Genomic DNA, 22,292 nt, shown 5'->3' with positions numbered 1-22,292 from the left:
CTGGCACAAACAATCAAACATGTAAACAAACACACATATTCACACAGCATAATTTATTCACACATTTCTGACTGCATTCATCAGCAGAGATTTCTCTTTAGGGGCGTGGGAGGATAAATCTTTGTAGGAGAGTTACTGAAGCAGAAAGCCCCACATGTTCCTCATTATGTGACCTGCTGTCTTCATCATCACAACACCACGTTCTGCTCAATGACACTGTGTGTATGTTGTGAATGTGTGTGTGTGTGTCTTGACGGGGGACGGGTGCAGCTTCCCTGATGCCAATGTAACTGATTATCTCACTAGGTGGTGATGACTATATATATAAATATCCGGGAATTACTTCTTCAGAGGAGCTCATCCCTCTTGTTTCTACAGCGGTGATGAATACACATTTTGACAGAGCATGTCATAAAAAGCAATATTTCAAACATGCAGCATGGAGGCTGGCCTCAGTGGGAAGACAAGCTCATATAAAGGAAGCTACCGTCGCCTTGGATATTACCATCTGTATTTCTGGCAGGTCAGAGAGGTAATCAATAGCAAGCGTGTAATCACCAAGGGAGACGAGGAGGGTGCATACCTTCCAATATATGATATATGGATATTTTTCCTACCCAATATTTGCAATGACCAGACACATCATGAGATCTGTCAAAAGGTAAGAGAAAACGATTTGGTAACTTTAATATCCAGAGTTAAACTGACTCCAAAACTGAACTCCTGCTTCATGTTGGTGTACATGTTGTTAAGAGTGTGTCCCAAAGTTTTGTTTTTTTCTGTATTCTCGGCGGGCCAAGATAATCACTTCCGTGTCCATGCAAGTAGTTTTGGCTATGAGTAATTGGTTCACCGCTCTGATAATATTATCTTGGCATGAGTTTTTCAAAGTAACAGGCCTGAAGTTTTGAACCAACCAGCTAATCATCGTGTTGTTGGTCGAATTCTGAAACATATGTGCCCAGGTGTGCATTTTCTGTGGTGCATGGTGCTAATTGCCTTGTGTATCTTGAGTTTTACTGAAAATCCAACATATAGCTGCTGGGGAAAGAGTAATAGAGAGTGTTTGATTGTCTCTACAAAACAAGCTCCTATACAGACTTTGTTCCAGGTTGTGTGCACACGTGTGGATACAAACAGAAGCCAGACTGGCTGCTGACACAATAGGTTACACCAGATTGCATCAAACATTCTACACACACACACACACACACACACACACACACACACACACACACACACACACACACACACACACACACACACACACACACACACACACACACACACACACACTTTATCCCAACAAATGTCACCTTTAATCAATAGTCGTTTCCTCTTAAAAGTTTCAGTTTACACTGAGCTTTATTGGCTGCCCCTGAGCAATACATCAATGTCACAAAGACATGTGGGGCCAGTCTGGCAGTTTTTCCTGTGCTCCATAAGTCATATCATCACATCAGCAGTAGAGATTGTCCAAGACTGTCTGAAAGCGATGTTAATTCAGTCCACTACTCAATAATGAGCTGACACTGGGCCATATATTTCATATAAGCTGGGGCAGAGTACCGGTAGTTGGATTTTCAATATGCGAGTGGCTTGTATGGAATGCCTGTGTAGACTCAACTTTGAATTTATATCTTATTACTTTAACTATGTCATGGAATCCAAATTCTTAGAAAAAATATAATATTTGTGTGTTCCTACTACTGCTTTTAATTCTGCTCATTAAGGTTTTATTTTATATTGTAAGCACCTTCTACTTGAAAAAGGTCTAAGCACTTTCCTGCCTGTGAGAGTTCATTAAAAACCCAATTGAATGAAAGCTTACTCAAAAATGTTCTCTTGGCAGGTACTAAAAGGCAGTAATAAACGGCTACAACAAGGTCTGTTGTATTATTATCCTATGTGTCCTCACGATTTTTATGTAGAGAGATGAAAACTGAAACCCTTTTTAGTTTAAGGCAGTTTATGTAATGAGGGTGGAAGCATAGGTTCTCTACAGATGATTTGTTTGTGGTAATTGTACCTTTTTTGTGTGAGTGTATGCATCTGTGTGTGTGTGTGAAAGGCAGAACACAATCGCACTTGAGCCTTCAGCAACCCAACTTATCCTCATAAGCAACGTTAATGATGGAGCCTGCAGGCAAAGATGTTCCAAATACGCAAATACAAACAAAGCGCACACACACAAACGAGAATGGTCCTTTATAAATGGTATAACATAATAGTTTGGGGAAAAAACAGTCCCAGCCTGTTCCCTGCTATCAGAGGTTTACTGTTTCAGCACCTGGTTGCAACAGGGGTTCCCTCTGAGTGCTGCGCTGCACAAACAAAGCAGGGGAGGTTGATCCCCTTCACCTCCTCCATGCTATCATACCATGCCAATTCATCTTTTTTGTGTAATGTTCTTCCTTTGCTCTTTGCATAGTAGAATTTTTAAACTACCTAATGCTCTATGTATTTGATGGATAAACCACATATGTGGATCTTAGTTAAGGTTAATAAATATCACTTTACCTTCACATGACTCATTTATAAACTTGGACCATGGTGAAAGACATAAGAGTCTAATGCACAGCTTTCGTCACATCTCACCTCCCAGTGGTGCTGCGGTGACTGGCTCTTGAGCTGGATCAGCCAATCCTGTTGGCCGTCAAACACAGCACAGTGATGCATGGTGATGATGAGGGGACGGGTCAACAAGGCTCCGGGGGGCCCACAGCTCACCACAGGGCTTAACACCGTTTGGCCATCATCCACCGAGGGCCTTAAGGTGCACAGAAAATAACACACAGACAAACACACACAATGATTTTTAGTGGTGATGTGACAGCAGTCTCCTTAAGTGACATGACGGTGCTGACAAGGGTGAAGACAGCTCTGGGGAATTGATGAGGAAGATGGCACTGCTTACCTCATGTTGTCCTTCCTCTGAACTGTCACATACATCTCATACACTCTGCCCTGAGGAATGGCCCCTGCTGGAATAAGCAGACTCACTCCTGTGGAGCACAAAAACAGACAGACACACAACAAAGTAGTGTTTAGAGTTGTGAGGTACACCAGTGGAGTATTTACAACAATTTTTCCTAATTTTGGTAGGATGTGCAACAAGACTAAGCGAAGCTGCAATGACGGATCAGTAAGAGAAAGAATGATTGGCATTGACCCGGAAACAGCCACTAACTAGTCTGTACACCAAACTCCAGCACACCAGTCAACATTGCTAATTATCTTTTTTAGAGAAATATAGTAATAATCACAATTCCCTTGAGCCCTGTCTATATTATTACCTAACTTTATTTCCTGCTCCTATGGCACCAGGAAATGGTGTGACATTTCATTTCTAAAATCAATGGTCTCTCCTCTCTTCATAGCATTCTCATATTGCTGCAGCAAGCATGATTTACATTTTTTCCATCTCAGATTGATTTCATATGATGTCCTGGCTGTCCGACTTGTTTTTAGGACTCTACCCCCAACATTCCCTCATTCACACACGTAGACTTACACATACAGACACAAACACACACACTATCTCTCTCTTTCTCTCTGGAGGGGTTTCTCAGATAGCTCATTGATTTCCCATGTCCTTGTACTGAACTTTTCAAAAGGTGACAGACAGCCTCTCCTGCTAGCTAGCAAGGCAATCACTAGTCTGCCACAGGGACATCTTGCACACTGCCACTCTTCCTCACGCTAAAGCTTCAAAGAGATGGGAAATGCATTTTAAGACGCAAAATACCAAACAGCCACACTGACGATGCTGCAAAAATATTTCATTACTCAGACACACGGACAGATCAAATATCAAATGCACACTTTCCTCTCCCTCTGCCTATGTAACATGATGAGGTGGCTCAGCAAAACTACCAGCTCAGAACATTTTTACAGGAATTAAAACGATAAAAGAAAAAGTTAGAAACTGGAGAAGTCAGTGTATCCTTTAATGTCAGTGCTAGTTTTCTACGCCTGTCAACAAGCATCTGTGGCGCGTCCCAAACAGCCCGCATGTGTTTGAAGTGAGGACAGCATGGCTAATGTAAGCTGCCCGAAACAGTATACCTCTAAGTCAGTACACTACCTCCAGTGCTCACACCTTAGCTATCCATCAACCCTTGCCATAATGTGTGTGGTTAACACACTGATAGGTTGCATATGGTTAGGCATAATATTTCAAGGTCACATCTGTGTGTGTGTAAAGGTTATACTGGTAAAGGTGGTAGAGGCAGCTCAGGTCTCAAACATCTGGAACACAATTTATAGGATTTCAGTCCAGTTGGTAGCATATTCAGAGATTTACAACAGTCTTTTCAAATTAGAAACAAACTTATTGTTAATCATTATTATTTCCTCATGTGTATGTGATATTTGCTTGAGAGTTGATAAGTAAAAAGAATGACAAATGTGCACATTTACTAAATTCTGATACAGCTACAGCTCCGACCAAAACAGACAATTGGCAGATAATGAGATTTAAGATTAACTATGAATTTGCAGGGACTTGCATATCCCTCTCAATGATTAAAAAAGTGAATTGTTTTTTTTTCAAATCTCTGCATGTTTTGAAATGCTTAACAGATTTGTGTCCAGTTAAACAAATGAAAATGTACTGATTCAAAGAACAAATGTGAAAACACTTCTTCTTATGGTCTGGTACATTACCTGAGTTGGGCACAATGAGGTGTCCCCCCTGAGAGCTGAAGGATCCCAGCGCGGTGCAGGATGGATCCCTGGTGCGGAGCAACGTCTGGGTCTGCGTGCGGCGGCCCATCGTACAGTCATTGTTGTCCAGGAGGCAGTGTGGTAGCTTAGGTGACAGTTTAGAGGCAATATCTCCTCCCAGGTCATCCTGCGGAGTCACTAAACCTGAGGAGTTGTACACCTTAATCTTCAGGTTGGGAAGAGGGTCGAGCAGAGGGGAATTGGTCATGGGTATTTTGTCAGCCACATCATGAAGGGCGTAGACAGGGCCGCGATACATGGCGGCCGCTGAGGTCAGATCAGGGGGTGCTGTTAGGAGATCAGCTGGAAAAGAAAAGAAAGTGACATCTGTCAAGCAATGTCTTAAGAGAAGTTATCTTCTTTTCAACTCTGAGGACTGGTAAGAAAAATAACCACAAGGAAATGAAGTGTTGGCAGCAATCAACAAGACTGCTGCCTGGCTCTACTTCGTTGTTTATTCAGTCATTAGGGAAGTCCACTCAGCCACCAAGAAACATTAGTCAGTCAGAGAAGTTACAGGCGCAGCTGTGATTCATGAGGAACAGATGGCATCACTAATGCTCAGTTTACCCAGTAGGTACAAGTATAAACGTTCAATCGCTGGTCTGACTGGGCGGAGCAATGGCAGTGGGACCTCTCTGTCCTTTAGCTTCTCCACCACCCCTCTGTTTTCCCACAACACCAAGTTTCTACATAATACAGATGTCAATGTAAATCACATAAATCAAATAGATGTAGTAGTATAATTAGTAGAAGAAGTGTTTGTATTCTTATTAATAATGCTTTACAAAACATCATTTAGGCTACTGTGTCTATGTGGCTAAAAGTTGCATTCATTATTAATTAATTCATGTTTCAAACTCTCAAAAGGTCTAAGAAAACTAAATATAAAGCATAAACAGACAGCTTTTTTATCCGTGTATCTATCACCTTCAAATCTTGTCTTCACTTATCTTTCTCAGACATCTATTGATTAAGACAGCCAGAGGCTACACTCAATATAATGATTCAATATATCTGTCAACACACATAAACTAATAATTGCTTTATAAATATGTGTTAATCTATTTAATAAAACGAAAATCAGATTCATTTTTAAGTTAAGGAGTGTTACACAGGGGGTGAAACAAGGACAATCATTATTCATCGTCAAATAACATTGTGACATTTATTGTTGCGGTAAGTAAGTCCAATGAAACCCTCAGACATTGCCTTCTTTTTACTTTTGGGTTATCCTGTTGCTTGCAAATGTTTCTTCATGTGTTCAATGCTGGATTATCTTTGATGTGTGTCTTACAGTGAAAGGGACAACAATGGATAGGGCGCATTAAGCAAAGATTTTGGTTTTGAATACAAAAACATTATTTCCTGTCACTATTGTTGTCTCTTTTTTTCCAGCTTTTCTTTTCCCTAAAACTTCAGACTGACTATAAAGAACAATTTATCTTAACTGTGCATTTCTCTGCTGCCTTTTTGTCCAGCTCATTACCAGATGTCCTCACCTCTGCAGTCTCACTTGCATCATGCAGACTGGCCTTATTATGCCTTAATGAACATTTTGGCCTCCCATCACAACGACAAGCATTTTAATAGTTTCATCACCTCGCCCGCACAAACATGCTGTCTGTATTCCTCTCACAAGCTTCCTGCTCATCTTCAGTCAAAATGGCACATTTACATTACATCACTAACGCATGTCATGCCAAAGCTGCTGAGTCAAATATATCTTGATGGGTTAATATGGGTTGCTTATGCAAGCGACTCACAGTGGCTGACAGCATGTGTGCCATCCAATGCAGGGTAAAACCTAGATACTTCCCCTCAATCTAACAGAAATGTGTCTCTTATATCGACCGGGTATATTTGTTGACTTGTTTACTTAGGGTTCAATTAGATTTTTAAGGATTTAACTACACATTTTACATATATTTTGGTATCAGTGTTGAAACTTAATTATTGAAGCTCATCCACAGGTGATTTAAAAAGACAGAAAATCATGTATGCATGTGAAAACAAACTACAGACGTACATTCATACAAACACATATATATATATATATATATATATATATATATACTATGTGGCCTACCTTTGCGGGCAGTCTTGATGCTGACTGGCTGGAAGCCTCCATTGAGGGCGGAGGTATCAATGATGTCAGAGTCAAAGTCGCGGTGGTTCTTCCTGTAGATGAAGAGCGCCACGACCACAGAGATAACCAGGCACATGATGACCGCGATCACGATGCCCACATACAGCGCTACATCATCTGTACTGGGAGCCACTGGAAGAAGAGGAAGGGGCGGGGGGGGGGCAAAAGACAAAGAAAAATTGTATTTTAAGATCTAATAAGTTCAACATCAACAGCTTTCTTTCCCCGAGCTTGCAGGAGTTGTGATGAAGCCATTATCTGCAGACTAATATCCTGGCTTAGCATAGAGCCGGATATTAATAAGCATCTACTGGGAAATAAAATGCATACACTATATCTCCTGTCGTTTTTTAATGTCTGCCCGCTGTGTCAAATAATCTCGCTTGTATTTAATAATTAAGGACACTCTTGATTGTCAAACGTGAAAACAGAAAATTATGCTTGTAACACTTTATTGTCTTTCAGTTTTGCCATCTAACACTTCATTTTGGGGCACACAATTACTACTGTAGTGATTTTAACAAAGTCCCTGGTTAACATATCCTTTAATAACACATTTAATAACACATAATATGTTGTGTGTGAGAGGGAGTTAAATACCACGAATCATACCGATAATTAGAAAAAAGAAAATAAATATAATGATGTTAAACTCTGTGCACAACGGAGCAATTAATAAGGAGGGCTGGTCCACTGCCATCCAATGACACGCTGTCCTAATAAGCAGACTCAGAAGCGAGATCAAAAGTTCTGAAGACGGAGATATAGATGTTTTCATCTTCAAATTATCCTGCCCTGTGTTGGAGTTCAGAGACTGTCTCTGTCTTTGTTCTTAGACACTGTAGATAAGATCTAGACATAGCTTGCATTTCTCAAATTGTCTTTCATCTCTGTCTCCTTCCCGGAGTTTTTCTGTCCACTTTCCAGCTGGAGAAACCTCTGTGATTAGCAGGCCTGGCATGGAAAGAGCGACTGTTGGAAACACAGACTCAGACAGGCACTCATTACCGATCAGACCTTTTAATGGATGCCTACTGACAGTCTGAACTTTCTGTAGTGTTGGGTAAAGAATGTCCTTCACTGTCACCAAGTTGACAAATGGGGGGGAAAACAATTCTTTAAAAGGTAGCGAAATGTCAGAAGGCATGTGTGAGCCTGTACTGTATGTGTGCATTGTTCAATGCGTGATTACACACTGTAAAGTATATGTCATTGGGCTTACCACATGTCAAAGACCAAAGAATACACACACTTTATTATTTTAGAGAAAGTAAAGTTATTTTGATAAGAGCCACATATCTGTTTTTGAGATCAGTTAAGTATGCAAATGACAGAGAATCTGCACCAGTAGAGGGCAGCATCAGCCATAGATCCATACACAAAGCTTTCAGGACATGATGCCGAGCATTTGTGTAAATTAGCCTCATGTGTCTCAGGGATACAGATGGCACTCAATCTGTGTCTCTTGTGTTCTCTTGCACAAAGGAGAAAAAGATGGAGAAAAGCAAGAGAAGGGAGTGTTTTTATGACACTAAGAAGCCATACGTTTTTCTTTTTTACTACATCCTTAGCCTCAAAGTGTAAAAGCACTTAGATAATTTTTCTACAGCTAAAACTCAATGTTTATTTAGTCGGATGCAGTTTTCGAAAAATCTATTCAAACAAGAACACCACTCAATTAGTAAAAAATCCTTCATATATTTCAAATTCTATCGACATGAAACTGGGTATGACCTTCATCAGGGCATTCATTTTTGCTCCCAGCATTAACATAATCATTAGAAAGTAGAGTTTCTGTAGGTCAAGATGTACTGAATGGCCACAATTAAAGAGGCGGGGGGAAGACTTTGTTTCCCTCTGCCCTGAAGAAGGACATGTGTGGCCTTACCCGCTCTTTTCAGCCTCGACTGAGACATCACATTAAAGAGGAGTGTCAAAATATATCCTCATATACTGGATGTTAGGACTCTAATCCTTCCTCCAGCAAGAGACGAGAACAGAAATCAGAGCAGGGGGCCAATGATGAAAGTCTGAAAATGTAATTTCACTGTGCTTCCTCTGCCAAGCTGCCCCTGCAGTTATTTAACATATATCCCCTCAGTCGAACAATCTTCTAGCCACGCTTTGATGATAAAGGCAGCAACCTGCTAAGTGTAAGCATTAAAATGTATCACTTAGATGAATACATCCCTTTGAACATGAGCCATTGTCGGAAAAGGAAAAGTACAAGAAATGGAAATGAAAGGGATTATTGAACACTTCATCAGGACTGGTGAGATACAAAGAGAAATAAATATACACTAGGAAAGGAATTATGGGTTAAATTAGTGCCAGAATCGGTGCCGGCTGAAGTTCAGGAGGAGCAACAGGGTAAAGGGCATCAGCTGTGAGAGACATGATAGAAAAATAGCAAGGAAATATACAGCTGGCTAGCAGAGGCACATTATGAAAAAAGACAAAGCTGAAATCAAAAAAATAAATGCCCATAGGTTGTTATCTGCATGTACAAAAGACAGAATAGCAGTAATGAAACATAGATGGACATGAAAAAACAAAGGGAAACACTCTTTTGTTTTGTGTTTTTTTGTTTGCAAAGACGCAATGTTTAATTAATTATTTATCTTGGTTTAGAAATGGCCGCAAATTTCTTGTGCAAAACCTGCCAATGAAGATTAGAGAACGAAAAACATATAAGAATGAATGGAGAAATAATGTGAAAAAATAAATGATACATGAAAAAAACTCACATGAATTTCCAAAACCACTCTTTTCCTTTGCTTCAGAGGACTTCTGATATAAGGAACCTTGAAGAGATTGTGGGTGGGAGAGAGAGTAGGGAAGGGAGGGGGAGGGGGGGTGAAGGGAGAGGGAAGGATGAAAATCAAATTCAAGCCAACAGAAAAACAAACTCAACAAATGAGACAGCAACAAACTCATGAGTAGGAGTGATGACACTAGGAAGCGATCTTTCTTGATTGTGCCCCTCCTCTCCAGATCTGTGTATAGAGTATGGAGATGGATGAGACGAACGGGGGGGAACATGCAGGTTCTGTGAGGAAGTGGCTCTATCTATCCACTGAGCTTAGTGCCTCAGCAGCAGCAGGACTGATCCTGGCAGGTGAGGGGATGGAGGGGCTGATAAAGTGTGGGCTCCAACAGTCAATAGAACCAACAGCCTTGTATATGTCGCTGGAAGGTGGATGGAGAGGTTGGTGCATGGGACAAAAGGAACGATTATGCTAGGAATGCAGGAAAGGGAAAAATGTTGAAGAGACAGATAGATTTTCTTGGGTGCCACCTGGGCTTTTGGTTGGCTTTTTTGTGGCAGTTGTTTCGGAAGGCAGTGTAGAGTGGCAGTCAGGGTTAGTGCAGTTGTGCACATAATATTCAGTCTCACAGGGACATCCATAAACAACTATACAAACAATGAAGTCCTTATTGGAGAGGGAGAGAGCCACAGGCAGACAAGTGGACCGACGGGAAAATCAATGGCTTGATAGATGGGGCTGGTGTGTTCATGCAATCAGGCACGGGTAGGCCGGGCCGGAGCAGGGGGAGGTGACTGTCAGGGTCAGTCTAACTGATGGCCCATTTGAACCCATCCTGTAGAGTTTCCATTCATCCTTCAGACTACAGTAGAGAAAAGCATGCTACGGTGGGTGGGCTCCAAGGGAAACCTCATACGCCCAGGGAAACAAAGATTATTCCTTACTGACAACATAGTGCTGGAGAGGAAGGGGGGGTCATGGTACAGGAAATCACTGTCTGTGTTTCGACCATTACTTACTCCTATGTGGCAAGTTTCCAACCTCAGAGAAGGATACTGTCGTCTGGCAAATATGATGTCATTGTTAGAATAGCTAAAGTTCTTTTTTCTTCCTTGGTGGGGAATCTACATTTACTGAAATCAATGATTATGCACCAAAGATATTTACATTTAATTCAAATGTATCATCCAGTATCGTGTTAATAACCTCAGGTTCCAGGAAGGCTGAAGCGATCCTCTGCGTAATGATTTCCCAGTGTCTGGTGTTTGATAGAAATAAAGCATTTGCCCTTGCTGAAGTACATGCTCCCCCTCCCTACATCAATATGTCAAGAAAATGTCATGTCTGAGTGCAGCGTTACCCTAGACCTGGAAAACAACATTGGGAATCAACGAAGGTAGAACACAGAGGGAGCACAACACAGATATGGAGACAGGTCAGCCTCAGTGAACTGTGAAAACTATACCCCTGTGTTAGAGTTTGGGAGAGGCAGAGTGCAACTTCTATAGATCAATCTGTAGACACATAACTCTGTTAACTCCAAACCCCAAACTCTCCGGCAGTCTAAATGTGATAAACAAGCAGCAAAGTTAATTATAACACAACTCTCTCCATTTTGACTCGGGTCAGTTATGTTTTTGTGCAGCGTTGGAGGCTGAGCATCAGGAATTCTATTTCCAACTCTGGTTATATCAAATTCCTTTGCCAGATTTCTGCGATGGATTGCAATTGAAATGATTTAAATAAATTCACACAACAGAAAATAAGATCAAGCTGCAATGGAATCCACAGACACGTGTTTGCTGAGATCCCAGCCCTGCACTGGAGGGAGCAGATCAGTGGTCTGAGGTGAGTTCAGATTGCATGCAACCTCCATTCCCAATCATATTTGCCATAATGTGAGCTTTTAGATAATGGGCCGTTCTCCTAAATGCTAGTGGAAATGGTCATTAGCATTGACATAAGTGGCTTCACCCTCTTAGCTTCCAAAAAAATCAATTCCTGAGATGATCCTAAATCTATATCCTTATGGCTTTATATTCTTTGCAAACTCACCATCAATCTACCCAGAACTAATGCATCTAAGGCAGGGAAGTGTAGGTTGAACATATGCTTTGCCGCAGAGGGAAATAAAATAAGATGAATAACACAAATAGCAGGACGTTATTTTTCAGATTGCTCCCCGATGTTTCTATACATTATAGACATATGACCCTGGCTATAAAATCAGCTAATGCATTCCTCTCACGCTGATGTTAAATGAAATCACTGAGTTGCAGTCCATACAAACGGACAACAGTACGGTATGCGTTTACTTTGGACAGAGACACGCAGATCCACCTAAAAATGCATATTGGACACCAATATGATGTAATCCGTAACGTATAATATATCATGTCGACACCATATTTGCAGGTATCAGTTTAATACCCTATAGTGCAGCAAAATCTCACATCAGCTGCAAACAGTAACGGCCAGCTGTATCACATTTTAAACATCCAGCAGCTGAGCCTCTGTTATATTATTAGTGTCACAATCACCATCTGTAGTAGATTATACACATGACGGAGGCATCTGTGACACTGAGTGGGTCTAAAACCTTCAGAGATGTTTATTGGGGAGGATCTTTATTAAAAAAGACACAGAGTTTAACTAAGTTACTGTGCAGTATTTCCAGCTTTTTCCTTTCCATCATCTTTCTCGGAGATCAAGGTATCAAACACTTTACCCAGTAGCTATATAACACACGGTAAACACACACGTGTGCATCAGAGAAACTGCAGGATGACTCAAAGCTGTGAACGTATTATAATGGAGAGGCAGCAGAATTGTTGGCTCGACTAAACTGCACGGCTGTTTTTAACTTGCTGGAAGAAGGAGAAGCAGAAAACAATTTGCTGCCTGCAGAAAAGTATCTGGCTGCACCACAAACTGACATTGGCCTTTTTTCGGCTAGCAACAAAACAAGAAAACCAATTAGAGAATTGTTATTTATGAGAAACAAATGTTTTCGCATCCTTGAGCCTTTTTTTGTACTTTAAAAACATTGTAAGTCTAGATTATCATGTACAATAGTGGCTCACTTTCCAACACATTCATTTCAGGGAAAAGGAGAAAGTCTACACTCGTGTTCCCTCCCACTGGACCTGAGGAATAAGCACTTTTTAAATTAAGGTAATAATCGAAGCAGCCTGGTATATTTGAACCCCTTGTGCAATTACAATATAATCACATTTTATTATTTTAATAACATCTCCCAAATGCCTGTGACAAGAATAATTACTTAAAGCACTTCGCCATGTGGCCAAGTCTTTTTTTAACATACACTTACATTTGCAGCAGAGAGAAAAGATTTGCAGGGGTTTCTGCTTTAATGTCACTTTTATCCAACATTTTGTGTGTATTATGAACAGGCAAATAAGGAGATGAAGTGCAGAAGACAGGGTGAAAGGCATTTTAGCATGTCTTATTGTTTATGTATGAGTGAGTCGAAACAGAGGGAGTGAGAGACAGGGTGAGAGTGCTATGCGGGGATGTGAAACACAGCGGGTGAAACTCATGGTCAAAGGGTGCAGAAATGTCTCTTGTTGGCTGGTCAGAGAGAGTAGCAGAGGATTTGTCGGGTACTCACTCTGCATGCACATCCCATCGGTGCAGTTCTTGGACAGGAGCACCATGCCCTCACAGTCCTTTCCCCCGTTTTTGGGTGCTGGAGAGCCGCATTCCCTCCTCCTCCAGTGGGTGCACTCTGTCCCACAGGTGGACCACTTACTCCACACTGTCCACAGGCCATCCACTACCACACAACAGACAGGACAGACAGATGGGGGGGGGGGGGGGAGTGAATGAAAATGGACGATGAGAAGATGAAGAGAAACGAGTGCATGAGTGGGTGAGTGGATACGTGATTGAGACAGCGAGAGATATGTGGGAGAGAGACAAACACGTAAGGGTGGAGGCACAAACAGAGCGAAATATGCAAACACCGAGTTGTATCATATTTTATGTTTTTTCGTTTTTTGTGCACCTTTACCCTTTTCCTCCCACTACGAAGTGGGTGTATTGTAATGTGATGCCATACCTGGACAGAGAGGATTGCATGCCAGCTTCTGGATGCCTTGCCCCTCACAGATGGCGCCGCCGTTGAGTGGGGCCGGGTTGGTACAGCTGCGTGTGCGTTTCTGGTAACCACGGCCACAGCGGCTGTTACACACTGACCACTCTGTCCATGTAGACCATCCACCATTTACTGGGAGACAATGAAATGAAACATGTTAAAACACTACCTATACCAACCTCATTCTTACATTTATATTACATTTTCTAAAATAAATTAAAAGTTGGAAAAAAGGAAACAAAACCAATAAAATGCGTCAATTAATAAACAGGCAACATAATAAAAGACCGTTTTTACAGACAAAATCAGGAATGCTAAGTAAAAGCACTGAGCGACACACAATTGCATTGCTCATTGTAAAGTGTATACTGTTTAGTTCTTGTGTATTTGACCCTGATATATCAGGCTGTTACTTTGCCATGCAGTCAGAGTCAGACAGTAAATTCTGGTCAGATAGCGACATTTTCCATTCACTGACTCCTCCTAATGCCTTCCTTCCCTCTCTCATTCATATCTGTCAGCGACTAAATCCAGTGCAGAGTGACACGACGGCTTGTGGCTGAGAACAAGTCTGTGGCATTTGAGATGGTGGAACTGGGCCCCTTGGAGCCTCCGACTTTCAAATGTGACATGCTTATGAGTGAAGCCCAAAATATTGGACTCTAGAGGAACACTGCCAAAGCCCCACATTTATATACTGTCTACTCTCTTTCCTCCGTGGATTATGGATATATCTCCTCTCTCCCTCTTGTTCTCCTTTGCTGCCAGCTTGTGCTCCTGTTTCCAGTGTCCTTGTAGTCGGTTTGAGCTGGAAATCACTGGGCTAAAAACAGATTGCCTGTCCTTCTCACTTTTTCATCGGTAGTATCGGACACAAATCTCCCTTATCCTTAGGGTTTCTCATGCTGCTTTATCGATGTACAAATGTACTTTCATATACTGCACAACTGTGCATAAAGGACAAGTACCCCATTGTTGGCTTGGAAAAAAAAGCAGACAGAACTTACAGACAAAGAGGCTTGTTGTACTCTCAAGGATGACATCAAAGCAGTTTTTTGCCACTTAGTCCTAATAAAAAGCGTAAGTGACAGAAAAGCCTTGCACAGACAGCGACCCTTGTCCCTGAAATCGGCTTTCTTGGATTTACAATTTGTGTTTCTACAACGCCCTTACATTGATCCCCACCAGCCACATTGTTCTCAATGTGCATGAGACAGCGGCGAAAAGTAATGAGAAAATTATAGATCTGAAACTTAACCCTGGTGAATGTATCAGTTTCAAGCATCTGTTCACTCTTGTGTCTCGTGTGTTTACCGATCCACATGCAACACCTCTTTACTCAGTGTGAATATGCACAGCCTCCAGCAAGCATTAAAGTTCCAGGCTGCACAATAACAGTCATGTTAGCTGATGTTAGGAAAACAGTGGGTGAGTCTGTGTGAAACCACAGCGGGGGTCCCTTTAAGTAAGGCTCAGCCACATCAGCACCTCGCTTACAGTTCGGAAAATGACTAATCTTCCATCCCTTGCACACCTTCCGGCAGAAACAAAATGAGAGAATGTAACATGCCGCAGGAAAGAGAGGGATTTGTTTTACGCAGAGTGACTTTGAAAGTTTTATTTTGAGTCGAGGTGCCTTCTTATAGTAATTCAACACTTTTCCTCTGCACTAGTGTCTGGCTTTACTGATCCCTCATGTGGCCAGTAAGGAGGAAATGTGTTTTTGGATCTCATTGACTGGTCTTCAATGTTAAGTTAGTCATTTTTACCATAGACGATAACTGTGGCGGTGGTGCTGCGTCTCTTGGCCACGATGTTCTTAGCAACACAAGTGTAGTTGGCAGTGTCAGAAAGGCGGGCCTGTTTGATGATCAGGTTATGGTCGATCGTGATGTAGAAGTTTCTGTCATCTGCAGGGTCAATAACTTCCTCGTTCTTTAACCACTCCACCTAAGAAGAAAAAGAGAACAGAACATGAAAAGACAGGCAACAGAAACGTCTTTCAAACAGTAGCTGTAATAAGACATTTTGACCTCAATTAAAAGTGTAGAAAAAAATCCCAGCTAAGTGTTCAAACAGCTATTGTTTTTCTTGTTTCCGACTAAACTATCAAGTAGCAGTGTTTGCAAGAATTAGAGCATTTATGTCTCAGAGTTCCTGCTACAAAAAGTCAATGGCTATCATGTTCATTTTATTCTCCCGTAGAACAACACACCACAGAAACAGCAGCCTTACTAGACAGTCCAATTCCTGAAGCTGAGAGGTTCTATGACCTTTTCTTTTGAACTTCATTTCTCTAATGATACAAATATTGAACTCCTGGCGCTATCACAGAACAGGGAGCCTTTATTTTGCTGTAATTTACCAAGATCCTTTTTCTCTTCAAAAGGTGTAAAGGTTGTGAAGGTTTGGAAAAGAATAGCAGTGCTGTCTCACGTTGCAGCAACACAAATATTTGCTGGCTCTCTGGTTTTCTTCAAAGGAGCTGTCCAGTGGTGGAAAGGTCTGGCAAAAAGCTAACTTCCTGTGTATTGTGATATCCCATGAGGAGCAGGGCCTGATAAGAGATAAGACCCTAAGGAGCAGTACAGGCAAAGATAAGTAGGAATGTTTATAAAGGGTCTTTCTCATGGAAGATAAAGTATCTCAAAATAAAGTGGGACAATAAGCTGATATAAGGCCTGCGGAGACAAAGCGGTGTGCAGGCTCACTGTTGTTGTTGTTAGATAAAAAAAACAGCATGTAGTGATGCAGAGTCGTACAACACATTGGGCATATTGTAAGACCAGCATTGTTAGAACTTTCTCAAAGGGAGAGATGGGCTGATTGTGACATGCACTGAGTTACATGCATCACCAGCTCCACAAGTATCTGTGTTTGTTTGAGATGACAGATATCAAAGACGCCATCAGAGTCACACCTCAGCTGCCTGCTCTCTTATCCAGTGGGAAAACATAGGAAAAGCTAGAAGAAACTATTTTTAATACTACACAATTATTTCATACCTAAACTCTACGTTCCCAATCTTATAATACAACACAAACACAGAGCAGTTCATAAAACACCATGACAAACTGACATCTTAACAGACACTGGATGTAAAGTCAATATGAGGAGAGCTATACAGTAAACCTCTGTAAGCGGTGTATATTCTCTGCAGATTCGGTGCTTATGATTGTTTTTCTCCATAAACATGTATTAGCTGATTTAATCTCATGCAGCTGGAAAGGATGGGATTCACGCATAACATCTAGCAGCTTAAATTAAACCTCGCTCTCACCATGCAATAAACTGCATGACATAAATTGGGGTGTATGCATTACATCTGTCACTCACTCAGAGACTGTTTTTAGACATCATCTTTATTCCTCATGATGCTACTTTTAAGTGTAAAAAGACCAGGTGTTTATATTGGCGCTCATTTTATTTAATTTTAAACTACATGATTCAATTAGCTATAATACCACACAGTTAATAATACAGTAACTGCGGTATGATAGCTGACCAAAGGTACAAACCATTTATGTTTATAAATCTGTTTTTAAATCATCTTTCATATTTATTTTTGTAATTATGGTTGTGATATGTAACATGACTAAACCTATGTTACGAATTGTGTTAAATTGTGTACTTACATCAGGGGTTCACAACCTTTTCTCCCAAGGGCCCCCCCAAATGACTCCTGTTGGAAGTTGCAACAGCGGTAATTAAAGTTTAAAAGTCTCAAAAATGCTACAACTACTGTCATAAACTGGATGAATGTGAAGTATTTTGTTAAAGGACGATGAAAGCGTAATTAAGGAGCTCTATTGGAGTGACTGATTATTGGAATCAGGATTAATTCATTTGGATTCCCGCTGAATGAAGAAATTAAAGGAGGGTGCAAGTGGAAACAATTCACAAAGGGATTAAACTGTCTAAAACACATGCTCAAAGTAAGCCGGATTTTGCCGTTGTGTTTATGTGGATTCAAAAGTTGTAAATAATCTACAAAATGGAGGAGACCGATCTGATCAGAGCAACTGTGACGAAATAATCCAACTGAAACCGGCATGGACAATGACTATGTTTTAAAAATGCGCTTATCCAGAAAAGCCTGGTTTGGACACGTTACGGGCAGAAGAAACATTTCTATTAAAGAAAAAATTATACATTTCTGTCTTTTTATGCCTTTAATAGCTACTAACTTGAATTTTTATTTATATTTTATTGTAATGTAGAGACAAGGCTTTTAGTGACAATCATGTATTGAGTTACAATTATATGTATAAAAAAAAAAAAGTCTAAATATGATATTTGGCCTCAAATCATCTGAGGCCTGGCGCCCCCCCTGCGATCTTTGGCGCCGCCCAGGTTGGGAACCACGGACTTACATTATCCTAAATGTTTCAAATACATTTTTAACATTGAAAGCTCCCGTAATTTGACTTTATTTTCAGTCTTAAAGCACCTTTTCACAAAACACTTTTTAGATCTTAATCGTTTTTTTTCTTTTTTGGAATTAAAGAGTTAATTATTCAGACATCCTTATTTACCAGATAAACAATGTTTACAACCTTATCTTAAAGTGAGTAGCCCCTCTGTCCTGTGTCCACTAGGGAAAGAGATTTTTAATCTGCTTCATTCTGTGTTTAATCTCAAAACATTTATGCAATGGTTACTCCAGGAATGTATATCAAAGCCTCTCCATAAATTATAGCTGTATATAATTAGGCATTTCATTAATTTGCTATTAAGTTGGCTTCTGTTTTTATTGTAGTGCAACAAATCTGCCTTGGCATCTGCTAAAGTGGCAGTCAGACATCTGTCATGACTTTCGGGAGAGGAGCCATATTAGATTTATATAATAATTCACTCAGCTGTAGCTTCAGGTGACATTTTCTCCCCTTGAGGTCTGAACACTGAAAATATCTTTCCCAAAGATCTTCTTATTATAAACGGTATTGTTTTTATTCACATATTATACATAAGGTAAATAACGGTTCAATATGTTTATCTTTATTCACTATGATGAATTCAGATTACAGGAAGGATAGTCGATGCAATGTATTCATTGTATGAGGATTATTGAGATTTTCGTGATTTAGTTTGTGATAGAATGTCACTATTCATATTAAATAATACATTGTACTAATAAGATACACATGAAAGAAGGACCCCTTTGATTGGATAACAAAGATTTGACAGTGATCCCATTTTGTCATTTATTGTGTCTTTTGTTCCCCGTGCGTTCCCTATGGAAAGTGAGCGAACGCAATTCCGATAAAACAAATAAAGATGATGGAAACAAGAAAAACAATGGGTTTTGTTTACACCATTAATATATTGTTATTTAGCTCCTTTCAGCGTGTGCAGAGCACCGAGCATTAGTAAGTAAAAGGTATTTTCTGTGAAAAGAGATTGACAGCTGATACAAAGAGGTGGTTTCCAATTGTTCCCCAATCACAGAGGCAGCCTCTCCAAACGTGCTGCGTTCAGATGTCAAGAGCACTTTTATATGAGAAGGTAATTAAAAATTGAACAAAAGAGCTTTTCAGCACAGATGGAGGGGTGGAAGGAAGACGGAGTGACGAGGGATAGAAAGTGGTAGAAACTCATGTCAGAAGTGGGAACGTGTGTGTGAGAGAGGAAAAGTGAGCAACAGTTCACCCATCATTTATTCTGTACCGAATATAATTAGGACTCATTAATAAAACCAGAGATGAAAAGGTAAGCCAATGTCTACACCACAGTGAAAATATTTCAAATGATGAAATGTTGCAGAAGACTACATCTCACATGGCATTCATCCAACTTCCTCTCATGCCAACAGACTCAAACATGCACACACAGACACAAACTTGCACACACACACAGATACTCGCAGCTCGTTAGCGTCTGATTGGCAGTGAAACATCCGGAGAGGTAATTTGCACATTTCTTGTCATTAACTAAGGGAAATTGCCACATGTCAGCTGTCATAAAGAGAGGGAATCTTACTGTCTGGAGGGAGACAGCCAAGTGAAAGAGAAAGACAGTAAGAGAAAAACCTAAACTTATGAGAAAGTCAGACAAAAAGCAAGACAGGTAGGCACAAAACTGAAAAGAGCAAATTGCGGAGTGAGAAAGAAAGCAGGTGTACTATCAGTAGGAGGACGGTCACTAGTGTACCAAAACAAATATGATAAATCATCACGAGGAGGCAAGAATAAACACACCAGAATAAAGACGGGGAGTGGAGAAAAACGTTACAGAGAAATGTTTTGAAGAGGTAAACAACAATGAATCTTTAGGAAAAGTTAAAGACTTAATTGTGAGGTAAACAAAGAAGAAAGACATCCAACTGAAAGGAGGCTGATTTGTCATCTCGAGCTCTGGAAGAAGCACACACTGATGTATCGGATGGTATTGAATGTAATAATTAAGGTAAAAAAAAAGACCTATCAAAGGAAGGTACTATATAACGTTATGGTTTCTTAAAGATGAAACCAGATGCATTAACATTTTGTTTTCAGGTTTTTGGAGGGAGCCTATATGATGGTCCACATCCTCAGCCAGGTGACGGATTATGATGCACATCCACTAGCAAACATGACAGGCTGCAGACCGGGCTGTAACCAAGGAGTGGAATGTGTCAAAGTGTGCCAGCACAACACCAATTAGCCCAATATACAGAACACACTGTATACAATCCACTCACTTGGTAGGAACCAGTGCAAGGCATAACCATTCATTACTCATCGCTGTTGTGTCAGAAATAGAAGGTACAGCCGAGTGTGGGGGTGGAGAGGGGTGTGAAAAGAAATGTTCCACGGAAATGCGTGAGACTCCTCTACAGAGTCATTATGAGCTCTACTGCTCCTTCGCATGAAGTCTAACTATCTAAGCAATGTAATTTATTCATTTGCCTTTTTTCTCAGGATATATCCGCCGCAGGCTTGAATGACACACCTGGAGAGAGAGCCACAAAAGGTTACAAACTGATTATTCAATCATTCACTACGAGACAACAAGCCATATGCTCGGCATCTGCCTGCATGACAATAATGGAAATGTGAGCTGTATAAATATTAAGAAGCTGAAACGCGCCATCAAGGTGTGATATCTCGAAGTGTGAGTGGAAGACTGTGTCTATGCCTGGCTGTATTTCTTGCTTGTATCTTTGGCTGTATGTGTGTTTTTGAGGGTGGATATGGAAGAGGTGAAATGGGTTGGGGGTTGGGTGAAGAAAAGAGGGCGAGGTTAGGTAACAGGGGTGGAGTTGGAGTGGTTGGTGTCCATGCAGAGGACGGATCACTGAGACTTGAGCCAGGAGTAATGACATCCTCCAGCTCTGTCCTGCCTAGAGCTCTCCACAGTCTGCTGGAGGAGAACAGTCATTTCTTAACTCTAAGGACAGCCAGACACTTCACTGCTGCAACCCAGCTCTCTCCATTTTCTCTTGCACATGCCTCTTAAAATATGATTCCGAGAATGACTCACGGCCAACGCGTCATAAAGTTGGGGGGAGTTTATGTTTTTACCACTGTGTTTGTGTCCTCCTTTTAGGGACGGATACGAAAAAGTGTGTAATCTTAGGTATAAAGTTCACCCTCGTCCACAAAACAGTTGATTATATTTTGATCATGATGATTGGACAAGACTTCACCAAAATACTGAACATAGTTTGTAAAGCCAGACCCTTTGGATAAACTCCAGTGTGGGTGGACAATGATCTGGCTGCAGAGAAGCATGAAACACAAGTGATTTTATGAGGAATATCAAATAATAAACTAGTGAAAAATAAGGTTGCAGCTTTGCCAGCTGAAAAACTGTGTGATACACTCTGTGTATTTGGAGTCCTTGGTCTCTCAGAGTTTCCTTTAGCCTTTTAAAAAAGCTCAATAGATAACTCCCCCAAGGGAGAGGGTTTGTGTGCACCGAGAGGTCAGAACTCTCTTAGAATAAAATGCAACCTTCAGAAATATGTATTAAAATGCTTGAACTGATTCACAATCTCTGCTTGAGCAGCTTAAAAAAATGTCGAGTGAGAAACCCTTCATTTTTACGTCATTAACTGAAAATACCTACTGACATTGAGCAATTCAGCTTCCTTGTGATTCAAGGATGCTTTGACAATTTAGATCTTTCACATTTTATTTCCTTTGCAACTAAACAAAGAAAGTGTTTAAGTGAAAATGGTGAAGGCTTGTGCATCAAAACATGAAGACTGGCGAGGAGGATTTCAGGACATTTGTTGGTCTTGTATCCTTGTGGTATCGTTTTTGGTTTTGATTTTGTGTATAGGTTAACATGTTTGCATCCTTCTAGAGCCCGAAACAGTGCTTCTTATCTCAGTCCTATCATCATGAATATTCTCTCCTCTTTCTCATATGGTCCGATGAAATACATAGGCACAGAAAGAAAACAAATTCCAGTCGTAAGTTATGCATGTAAATGTTTGTTAAGGCCTGACCCATTGTAGGTAACAGTAGGAAGGGCAGTGACGTGCACAGCTCACACATGTTTGGCTAATAGAGTAAATCACAGCATTTGCAGGAGGAAACTGCAG

The 22,292-nt window shown here is 40.7% G+C and overlaps 1 protein-coding gene across 3 annotated transcripts in view; it reads right to left on the bottom strand.

Annotated features, from left to right (window-relative positions):
- The window catches only part of unc5cb (unc-5 netrin receptor Cb), a 104,145-nt gene that overhangs the window by 6,296 nt on the left and 75,557 nt on the right, over positions 1-22,292 (bottom strand). The window contains exons 5-12 of one of the 3 annotated variants that reach the window (XM_010787202.1): positions 15,532-15,712; positions 13,727-13,894; positions 13,277-13,441; positions 9,625-9,681; positions 6,818-7,009; positions 4,669-5,031; positions 2,918-3,005; positions 2,599-2,770 (exon numbers count right to left, since the gene is read on the bottom strand). In XM_010787202.1, coding sequence (XP_010785504.1) covers positions 2,599-2,770; positions 2,918-3,005; positions 4,669-5,031; positions 6,818-7,009; positions 9,625-9,681; positions 13,277-13,441; positions 13,727-13,894; positions 15,532-15,712 — 1,386 coding nt within the window. The remainder of the gene's footprint in view (positions 1-2,598; positions 2,771-2,917; positions 3,006-4,668; positions 5,032-6,817; positions 7,010-9,624; positions 9,682-13,276; positions 13,442-13,726; positions 13,895-15,531; positions 15,713-22,292) is intronic. The other 2 variants (XM_010787203.1, XM_010787204.1) reach the window with 2 other exon arrangements.

This window comes from Notothenia coriiceps, unplaced genomic scaffold (genome assembly GCF_000735185.1).
Source record: "Notothenia coriiceps isolate Sejong01 unplaced genomic scaffold, NC01 NC01_scaffold00030211, whole genome shotgun sequence".
Classification (NCBI taxonomy): domain Eukaryota; kingdom Metazoa; phylum Chordata; class Actinopteri; order Perciformes; family Nototheniidae; genus Notothenia; species Notothenia coriiceps.
This window is presented reverse-complemented; position numbering and strand designations above follow the sequence as displayed.